The sequence below is a fragment of the Aptenodytes forsteri genome, unplaced genomic scaffold (genome assembly GCF_000699145.1).
Source record: "Aptenodytes forsteri isolate BGI_AS27 unplaced genomic scaffold, ASM69914v1 Scaffold100, whole genome shotgun sequence".
Taxonomy (NCBI): domain Eukaryota; kingdom Metazoa; phylum Chordata; class Aves; order Sphenisciformes; family Spheniscidae; genus Aptenodytes; species Aptenodytes forsteri.
Window position 1 is genome coordinate 3,620,279 of NW_008796216.1, and position 11,467 is coordinate 3,631,745.

General features: G+C 36.1%; 1 protein-coding gene across 1 annotated transcript in view; it reads left to right on the plus strand.

The window, feature by feature from the left end:
- Window positions 1–11,467, plus strand: part of CSMD1 (CUB and Sushi multiple domains 1) — a 1,345,565-nt gene that overhangs the window by 1,202,300 nt on the left and 131,798 nt on the right. Inside the window, 2 exon segments of the mRNA XM_019474454.1 lie at window positions 6,011–6,188; window positions 9,486–9,631. Coding sequence (XP_019329999.1) covers window positions 6,011–6,188; window positions 9,486–9,631 — 324 coding nt within the window.

An 11,467-nucleotide genomic window follows, 5' to 3' on the forward strand; every position in this document is an offset into this window, starting at 1 on the left:
CTCCCCTGTGGGTTCCCTGGCTCAGGAAACCCCCCTGTACGCTGCGATCCGCCGCTGCGCTGTGGGACGCACCTGCACCGGAGATGATTGGTGATGATGGAGTTGTAAAAGGACTTCAGAATAATAGATAATATTCCTGTGTAGTGATATAGATGCAGGACCAAAGGGCATAGCAGTCTTGTATCTTTTTTATTTCTTATTCCTTTTTACTCCTTAGAGAATCATGTTTCCTAAAAGAATATTGAAAACACATGAGGTCTACATTAGGAGTGGGTTAGATTTTTATAGTACAAATTAGCATTTTCTATGTTTTCTTAGATGAAGTTAGAGTAAATAAATATTTGTTCTGTTTGAATTAACATGCAGGAAGAGAAATAATATTTAGTTTGTAATGACATGAATATAAAGTCATTCTTTTTCTTCTCTGTCCCCCCATCCAGATAGTTTTAATTCAGTAGTTTTATCTTCATTTCCTAAACCAAAGAAGTCATTCCTCTGTTCTCTGTTACTGACATGTCTGCAATTCAGAATGTACGTTTGTCCTGGTTCCTTTGCATGTGAATACAATCTTCCAAGACTATTCACAAGCATCTACATTGCACAGCTCCACACAGCTGAGGCCTGAATGCATGTGTCTCCATGGTGTGTGCAGTTGTGTACATTTATAGCTATGATTTCTGACTAAAGAGCAGGTTTCTTAGTGTTTTGGCTGAGCATGCAGAGTTTTCTTAGTCTCTCAGGTAGCACACTACTTGCTTTGTAGAAAATTCATTTCTGTGCATTGAAGCTTGGTCTAGCACTGTTGAAAGAATTATTATGACATATAAATGTTTTTGCAAAAAGGAAAACAAATGGTTATAAGGTCTCTGATTGCTGGAATTTGGCAGTGGGTCTGAAAGGGAAATCAATGGAAGAATTCAATCACTTTTCTAGCTATGACCAGTATTGTTAGAAGTTCAGATCAAAGCCTTTCTACAGAAGATTGCACATACTTCAGAAGGCTGAGAGAAGTAAGAGATCTGGTAGTGGCTCACAAAAGAAAGTTGACACTGCTTCAGAGGAAAAGGTTGGATTGTCTGTGCAGTTGTCCCATGGAAATCTGACAAAGAATATGTCACCCATAAAAATGATTCATAAAAAAACCTCTATGAATATTTGTGTGTAAGATGTGGAAAATAGGTCTGTGATTCCAGAATATTGAAGACATCTGGTATTTCTTTGTTTGTCCCCTTCAAGTAATACAATCATCATGACAGTGTCTCTGCTGTTATTATTTTTAGGTGTTCTTGCTTTTCCACTGTTGCCAAAATATGTTGGTAAGAATTTGTTGCATCTAAGTTATGAAATAGGCTGCCTGAATCCTCACCAGTCTGTTACACTCAAAATATTGGTCTGAGCAAAAGGAACATGCCATAGCTGCAAAGCCAAGGCTTTAATGTTAGTCCAAAGAAAATCTTAACAGTCTAATCAAAGAATTATTACCAGTCTAGTTACAGTGATGTTAATTAAAATTAGGTACTGCTAGAATGATATACAGACAAACATCTAATATCTACCTCTTTCTCTAATGTACACTCACTCTTCCAGTGCCTATATGGTCTTAAGGTCAGTGGTCTCAGTCTGGCAGAAGGGCTACAAGAAATTCATTAAATACAGAAAACCTATTTGTTATCACTAACTTTTACTCATAATTACATATATATATTATTGAGTTACATCACACAGTTGTACAAAACTAAAATGAAGTAGTAAGTAGTTACCTGATCATTAGATAATTGCTGTTACAAGTTAAAGCAACTCTCCGGACTGCCAGAACAAGTCCAGAAAAAAACTGCCAGAGTCTGTGGCCTGTTTTGTCTGCTTAACACAAAGTCTGTGGGCTGTTATTAGCAGTTCACCACTGTATTTACTGGGCTATATGGATAAGGTAAGGGGTTTTTATAATTTCTGTAACTTTTCCGTATTCCATTCTGTACCATTTCATTTTCTGTACCTATTCTGTATTTCACTGGATTCATAATAGTAATAGAAAAATGTTCAGTACCCTTTCAAGCTTCTCATATGAACTAAAGGAAATATCAAAGTGAAGGTCTCTCTCAAAAATATGAAGCAGCGTATTTTGTTTGTCTACTGGCATTAAAAATTGCCTCACTTCTATGTTCTGTATAATCATAGTTTGATATTTTTAGCCACCTGATGTACTGTTACCAAATTTTTGTATATTAGTATTTCCTAGCAAGACCAAAGATATACTATGAATTTCTGATTTAATTAATTGGGAAAAATCCTGGGACCTGGGGGAAGATAAGAACAGTTAGACTAGGTGGCTCTTGATAGTGCTGTTTTTTTATAAACATTTGAACCTAGGAAGACAGTGGGAGATGTCAAATTGCTAGAAGACCTAAACTGATAGAATTTGTCCAGGCTAGTTCTCTCTCTTTATGCTAAAGAAAAGTTGTGGGTTTATTGTTTGGTTTGATTTTTTGCCTAGTGAGTAATATCAGGGCCATCAGTAGACAGGGAAAACAATTTAAAAGAGCTGGTAAATGATGGTGTTGTGCCTGGAAGCTTGCCTTGCTAAAGAATCTCATTGAAGATTTGTGTCAGTCTTGTGAAAACAAATCTTAGGGGTTATCTGATAATATGAGAGAAAATGAGCGTGTCTATTATGTTTAGCTAAACTGCAGGTACTTGCCAACAGCAGAATAAATTCAAACACCCCTGCCCTGGCCCAGCAAAACAGTGTTTTGCAAATATATTCATTTTTTATATTGATTTGTTAAAAATTTGAAACTTTCTGACATTTCATGGGCAATTTTTGCTATAATTGTAAGGCTGGTGGTTGCTGCTTAGAGCACGATGGCTAGACCTTTAGGACTTTTCTTCTAGATTCTTCCCCTAAATCATCCGAGATCTGTGGTGTATGGCTGTCTAGCACCCATTAGGTCATTCAGTTGTCTATCTTAAGCTAGTAAACCAAGCCTCTGGTCTACACAGTTCTATTCCCATTCAGAAGATAGATTTGTTGGCTTTAAACTCTGTGATGAAAGGATGACATGGATAAACTTGTTATGTCATGGGGCTGAAGATGGGCATCCCCAAGGTCATAAGTGACATTGTTGTCCTTGAGATAGATGAGTTTAAATGAACTTTCACAATACGAGCTTCTCTGCACCATGTAACGCTCCCTATACTCATGAGCCTTTTCAAGGTATTTTCATCCCCATATAGATTTCCACTGCTTCATTCTAGATCATGGTACTTGAAGTCAGCCATCCCTACTTCTCTAAGGCAAACAGTTATACCAGGCAGCACTTGGTATATATATACTGTGAACAGTTGTAGAAATTCATACAACAAAGGGGTTAAATAGTTACCAACCAGATTCTAGTATAGGCATGTTGAACGGAAAGGAGATGAGCAGAACACACATATTCAAAACTGTAGTCTGGCACCGGAGGACTGACTGAACAGAGCAAAAATATGCATGCTTTTGGAAGCCATCCCCATTCTAAATCATATTCTCCACTGTGTAGCAGGTGATTTGAGATACATTAAAGAGCTTAATCTTTATATAGGAGAAAATTAGATTAATTTCTGCTCACAAGACCATAGTAGAAGCTTGTCATGTAGTCATGCGCTAAGACTTCACTCCTGTGCAATCAGGTTGTCTTAAAGATATACCATAGCTGTCTTTGCATAACATATGTAGCTGTCAATAAATGACTAACTAGGTTCGGGCACCTTTGGGTGGATTTTTACAAATGTTTACTGTCCTTCCATGCACAATGTTGTATCTGGAATTAGGTATGAATGGGCATGGGAGTGCATAGTATGGTATTCATGCATTTGTAAATCAGCATGTGGTCTACTGTTAGCATTTGAAAGTTTAGAAGACTTGGTTATATGCTTTTCCATTTCAAAAATCTGTGTTTCTTCATACTTATCATTCAAAGTGCAGTATAATATCTTCATTAATTTAAAGTGATTTGTTTATTCAAACTAAAGCTATTTTTGTCTTGTGTGAAATATAGCCTGTTATTTGTGTTCAATTTTCTGTCCTCTGTGGTTTTTAAGGATCTTTGGATAAAGCCCAGTATCAGCTGTGTGTATTGCTTATTCCATGAGAGTTTTGGTATCTGTGACTTTTTTTTCTGAGACAATTTATTGATCTGTCATGGCTAACAATGATATAAGAGGAATTAGACTATCTTTACTGAGATACAATCAATCTGCATTCTTTGTAGAGTATTAGAGAATAATGGAGGCAAAATAAAAAGTGTATGCAATCATTGACAACATTAACAAATCTGTCAAAAATATAATAAACTCAAAATATATTTAAGTATAAAACTTCATGAGAAAAATCCTATATTTTAACTAGAACTTAAAGTATTTTCCACTTGCCACTATATTAGTGTCAGGAAGTGTATTTCAATGTAGTAAACATACTTGTCAAAGCAGTCTTTTAGCTGTAAACATGGAGTACTGTGGAGAGAACAGACTAGATTTCTGAGACCAGGCAATCTGAGCATGGCATAAATTTAGGGTATTAGGGAACAGTAAAAAATGGTCTCAGGTAACATTTTCATCATAGAACCATCAGAGCTGATAGACCTTGCCAGCTGCCCTTGGCCTGTACATGCAACCAGGAATCAGACAGATAGAATCAACCCTTCATTTTCCTTAGCTCATTTCCTTTGTTGGGCACTAAAGGGTTGTAGTTCAGGAACAGACGCTGATCTGTTCTAAGATGGGAAGATGTGCTAAATGCATCATACTAGCTAACACTGATATGGGTGAAGAAAGTGAAGTGGTTAAAGCCTCCTTAACCTGACCTATAAATCCAATGATTGTTAAAAGAATTCCTCCAAAAAAGGCTACTAGTCAACTAGCCAAATGATCCTTCTACCCCAGTGGTGTAGCAGCTTTAAACCATACTGGAAATGTGACATCCTTCTGCATTTCTCAGTTCTTCTTCCTTTTTCCCTTTTCCCTTTTCCCTTTTCCCTTTTCCCTTTTCCCTTTTCCCTTTTCCCTTTTCCCTTTTCCCTTTTCCCTTTTCCCTTTTCCCTTTTCCCTTTTCCCTTTTCCCTTTTCCTTTTCCTTTTCCTTTTCCATCACTTGTTGAAAGGTGAAAAAGAAATGAAGAGGGTCTGAAGGAGAGTCATAGGAACCCTGACAATAATAACATAAGCTTTATAGTAAGAGCTAATGAGAAAAGTTCCAGAGCTAGACTGAGTGCCCACAGATGAGATTAAGGTCTCGCTCAAATGAGTGAGACTCATTAGTTTACGCTAATGGCCATATGTCTACTCAGATCCACACTTGCATCCATAATCAGTCAATTCCCCAAAACTGAGACTCAAAAGAGAGCATATTATTACATATTTGCTACCCTTGAATTAAATCAACCACCTTTTCACGGCATTGATTTGCTTACAGATTTCATTTAGCAAGTGTATGCTAATCTTCATTTTACTTGTCATAAGAATAATCAGCATACAAACTGCAATTGAAGTACCATTAAACATGGCTAAAAACTGTCAGAAATAAAGTGTAGTGGTATTTGGGGTAGTGAAAGAACAATCAGCTTTTTTTTTTTTTTTTTTCAGAATTGTGTTCCAGTTCAGTTAGGGTTCAGTTTTATGGAACCATGCAAGCTTTGTTTGCTTGTTTATTTGTTTCTTAATCTTGAATGCAAGCAAAAGGTGCCCCTTTTAAAATGTATGCTAAATTAGTTTCAAGAATTCTGTATAAAAGCAATATTCCCAGTAGATTTTGATGGATTTTACGAAATAAAATCTGAAAGACATCAGGATGAATTCTGTCTTAGATATTCCAATACTTTCTGTCTCTGAGAAGCAACCAACCAAGGAAAAATGTTGTTTTTAAGACCTAGATTGTCTTGTCCTGTGGAGCTTTTAGAATTTGGGAGCATTTTGATATTCTATTTGTAACATGAAAAAGTATGTTTCTCCTATTAATTTTTTATTTGTTTTCTTTTCAGCTCCTTGTGGCTATAATGTAACTGCTCAGAATGGTACAGTTTATTCCCCAGGATTTCCAGATGAATACCCAAATTCCAAGGACTGTACTTGGTTAATTACTGTACCTCCGGGCCATGGGATTTATATCAACTTTACCTTACTCCAAACTGAACCTGTGAATGACTACATTGCAGTTTGGTATGTAATTTTTCAAAAGAAAAGTGATTCTTTTCTGATTGATTTATCAGATCTCACTGTCCCAAGCTACAGCTTTTGTGTAGCATTGCTCTTTAGGTTGTCATATGTGCTGAACAACAGCATAAAACAAGTTCTATGACTACATGAAAAAAAATAATATTTTATATCACTTTCTGAACTATTTAAGAATATTTTTTCCAAAAGTACTTTGAAACTCAAACTTAGTTATCAATTAGACCTTCTTTGAGCTCTCTGTTTTCTAAGTGAGGCCATATGAGGTCAAAGTGATGTAATAATCTGAATTATGTTGAATTATGTGTTCCATGAACCTATGAGGCAATATATGTTAGTTGTGGCACAAGCTTTTGACCTCTTTAGGCATTAACTAATTTAGGCATTAATTAAGATTTTCTTAAATTTTCTTAATATCTTAATATGGCTGATAGACATACTGTCTATATTTCTCAAGACAGGATTTCAGCCCTTGTACCTCTATCTCTTTAAGCTTCATATTGTATGTTGCCCTTCTCTGAACTTGCATTTCTTAGCCCACAAACCCATCTCAACTTTGTGTCCTCAGCTGGAGGAAGAGGTCTCAGGGCTGTCTAAATTCTTGCATAAGAATTTATTGCACTGAAGGACAGGCATAGATGATGCTGAAGTTGTTACATACTTTCTCATCGTGGCTAACCCTGGTCCTTACCCCACATAATGTGCAAAGTGACTTATCTCTCATATATGCTACAGATAGTTTGGCAAAAGGACAGTTTGCACAGAATATGGGATGTAATTTACTCCTGTGTGAGTCAGCTGCTTCCATCTCCCAGCTAGTCCACTATTCCTGTACCTATTGCTGTCTGGGTGAGTTTTTTCCAGACAGCAGTACTAAAGTCCACATAATACATGGAAAATCCAGTCAGTTTATAGAGATGCATAACTGTTTATGAACTGCTGTTTGGCTACCTCTGGTATTTGCATTACCTATAAATCCAAGCGTAAAATGCATCATAGGTTATCCTCTGTCCTGGTTTCAGCAGGGATAGAGTTAATTTCCTTCCTAGTAGCTGGTACAGTGCTGTGTTTTGGATTTAGGACCAGAACAAAGTTGATAACACACCGATGTTTTAGTTGTTGCTAAGTAGTGCTTACACTAGTCAAGGACTTTTCAGCTTCCCATGCTCTACCGACTGAGAAGGCTGGAGGTGCACAAGAAGCTGGGAGGGGGCACAGCCAGGACAGCTGACCCAAACTGGCCAAAGGGATATTCCATACCATGTGACGTCATGCTCAGTATATAAAGCTGGGGGAAGAAGAAGGAAGGGGGGGACGTTTGGAGTGATGGTGTTCGTCTTCCCAAGTAACTGTTAACGCGTGATGGAGCCCTGCTTTCCTGGAGATGGCTGAACACCTGCCTGCCCATGGGAAGTAGGGAATGAATTCCTTGTTTTGCTTTGCTTGCGTGCGCAGCTTTTGCTTTACCTATTAAACTGTCTTTATCTCAACCCACGAGTTTTCTCACTTTTACCCTTCCGATTCTCTCCCCCATCCCACCGGGGGGGAGTGAGCGAGCGGCTGGGTGGTGCTTAGTTGCCGGCTGAAGTTAAACCACAACATGCTCTCTGGCATGTTAAATAATAAAAAAAAAAGCCTTCACTTGTAAAGATCTAACTGTATCAGTGACTTGTCTTTTTGCCTAAGCAATTAAGTCCTAAAATTGTGTCAGCTTTTTGAACGTTTTTGGCTGAATTATGGGTTGAATTCCTGAATTGTTATATACTTTCAATAAAGATTTTAAAACAACTGTTTTACAGCTTATTTCTCTCAGTTTCCAATTGCCCGTGAATTACAAGCATGCTTTCTTTAGAGTTATTTTCTGAGGTATCAGTGATGGATAGCTCCTGAATTTTCTGGGAGGAGGCTGTTTAGTGTAAATTTAAGTCATTCATGTATATGCCATTCACTTCTGTATGAAAAGTCAAATCTTAATATCAAAGCTTTTTTTTTTCTTCTTCTTTTTTCCCCCAGGAATCAGACTTTTAAAATGAAAACCTAAGTAAATTATCAAGTTCCTATTCAATATTCATTATTTTCACTTTTATTTTCAAGGCAGCAGGAAGATGAAAATGTATTTTTATGCCAAGTCACCTATAGTTTATTTTTTCTTGTTGTCACTAGTACCAGAGTAGAAATTGGAAGCCTGAATAATCCTGAAAAACTGTACAAGAGAAAAATAATTAATTTAAATTACATTTTTTAAAATACAAGTTGTATGTACAATTTATATATATGACATACATTCTTTTAAAACTTGAACCAGAGTTTGTCCATATGGTGGATTTTTCTTTTTATGAACAGATTATCTTGATAGGTTTGAGATAGACAAAATTTAGTTAATGCTTGGCTTTTTAACAATACAACCGAGGTGAACAAATATCCCTCTGATTTAAAGACAGTGAAAAGTCAAAAGCTAAGAGCTTTCAGAGAGCTTCTAGATAATCTCTAGCCTTCTAAGCTACATATACAAAAGCTTTTTTATTTGGTTTAGATTCATTATATGTAATACACAAAAAGACCAGAAATAAATGTTGCAGAGTTCAAAAAATTCTTCAGTGGATAAAAGCAAAGGGGTTTGTTTATTTATTTATTCTGCCTGTTCAGGCCTGACTGTTCTACATGATGATACTGAAAATGAATGCAGTCTGATGTTACTGGTGCATATTTCTCTTTGGGTGTCTATCCTACTGTTCAGAAACACAAAACATTTTTTTTTCCATTTTTTCTCCTTTTTTTTTTTCCTTAGGAGATACCTTTGAGTCTTTGGAATTAACTTAAATGGCAAGAGTAACTTGCAACTTCCACACCTCTGTATGTGTTAGTCATGAGTAAGGACTTATAGGATCTGAGTCAAAAAATGTTAGAAATATGATAAGATTACAAGAGTTTTCTAGATTTTTTTTTTTTTTTTCCCCCCCAGCTGATGTGTACATGAGAATTTTTGGCAGGAACAGACAGAAAATTTCAGTCAGGAAATAAATTTCTTGCCAGCCAATAAATTTCTTGCCCATGGAAATATAAAAGCTATTGTAAAGTACTCCTCGTCTCTCAAAAAATATTAGGCTTTGAAGTTAGGAAGAGTATTCTGTGTTGCTGGAAATCAAAAGAAAAGAAACTAATTTTGAATCATTAGCAAAAACATTTTTTACAAAAAATTAACCTGCTCTCCAGAGAAAAGAGACTGTTAATTTAAATGTTAAGTACAGTATTTCTTCAGCTGATTTTTTACGTTTCCCTTCCTAGGGATGGTCCTGACCATAATTCGCCTCAGCTGGGAGTTTTCAGTGGGAACACAGCTCTGGAAACAGCTTACAGTTCCACCAATCAAGTCCTCCTCAAATTTCACAGTGATTTTTCAACAGGAGGATTCTTTGTCCTCAATTTTCATGGTCAGTTTGCTTTATATCATTAACATCTAATTACCACAATCACTTAGTGAATTTTAAAAATGTTTCTTAACTTTGTGATGTACTGAATGATCTTAAATAAGTTTAGCATGATTCACAGGCTTGCTACTTTTTTAAAAAATAAAAGTACAAATTAGTTTTTAAAATCACGCATTAAAAAAATCTTAAGAACATTCATTTGTGTCTTTGAATAAACTATGTTCTATCTTTAATGTTAAGATATCTAATATTGAGCTTTTACTTTTTGAATTATTTTGGCCCATTTATTAGTTAACTTACTTTTACCCTTCTGTAATAAAATTCTTCACCAGCTGACTAATCCTAGGGCTCATGGTCAGAAAGGTTGATGGGATGGTGTGGGAGGGTTGAACAACAGCTTTAAGTGTGATATCCAACAAAATACTTTGTTCAAAGTTACAGTCAGGGCTACAGGACATGCAAATTAGGCATTCTAGATTTTTAGTTTTAGTTCTAATTCTGACTGATTCACCCAAATTATGTATATTAAATGGAAGATTGTTAGCCTTCTGGACTGTAATTCAAAAAGATTGGGTGAATTAATTCACAAGGACAGGAGGAAATGCCACAGAAAGAGAGTACCTGAAGGTATCTATTTGCATGGGGAAGTCTTTACGAAATTCGTACTCAGAGTCTGAAGTGTTTTTCTTGGCTGTGATTTTCTCGTAAAAGAAGGGCATGATGCATGGTAACCTAAAGCACTTATCTGAGAAGCAAAAACTAAAGTACCTGGCTTTAGTCATCATGAGGGGAACAGATAGCTCCCACGTTACAAGACAATGTCTGAGAAGCAGACTACAGGGAATGGTCAGTGAGAGCATTTTCCAGCCATAAGTTAAAGGTACATAAGCATGTAGCCAGTATTTCAGGGTTGATGACTTCAGATGATAAAAAGGCAAGGTACATACATACTCTATCACAGTACATAGCGCATTAGTCTAAAAAAGGAAAAAAAGAATGAATCTGTTTCTTTTTCTCTGTGCTGTTTCTTTATTTTGCATAACAGTATTTTGCATAATGTCCCATGGGTGGACAATGTGAATAGTGTCCATGTTTTTAATATAATTCAAAGCAGTGACATAGGCCACTGCTGAGAAAACCCTGCAAAGTGGGCTTCTTGGAGACTAAATTGAAGGGATTCCCATTTTTTGAGCCCACATACTGGGAGATAGATATCTTAGTTCAGTGAACTCAAGGGTCTTACCAGACATGCATATAAGTACAATTTTAAGTTCTTGGAAAATGTTATTGCTGGAAACCTGCTTAGTGTCTATTTCTTAGATACTTGCTGTTACAAGTGTCTAAGCAGGTTGCAAAGCTTTTTTTTTCTCAGGTGTTTTCCAGAAAAACTGGTGCTATTAGGTATATATAATAACAATTACATGTATGTGTTTGAGTATCTATATATTTCAGAAACACCATACAAATACAAAGTACACAGGAAAACATATATGCTTTCTCCTCCCTGTCCTTAGAAGATTTCTGTGGATGAAAAAATATTAAATTCTTCATGGATGAAAAACTCTGTTTTGTTTTTTTTTTCCTGCTTGTACCATTGCTTTACAGTGATGGGTTATAGAAGCTTATGTGGAAAATAAGGACTGATTCCCAATATTTTGTGTTTCTTTAACTTCTCAAAATTGGCAAGTGAATAGGGCTATCAAGTTACCAGGAGAATTTGTATTCTTGACTGTGATTTAGTTCCATGAAGAGGAGAGTTTTTCAATAGTATGTGCACTCTGATCACAATGTTAAATCTCTGTTTTGGATTTTTTTATCCAGAAATGGCTTCTTCACCTG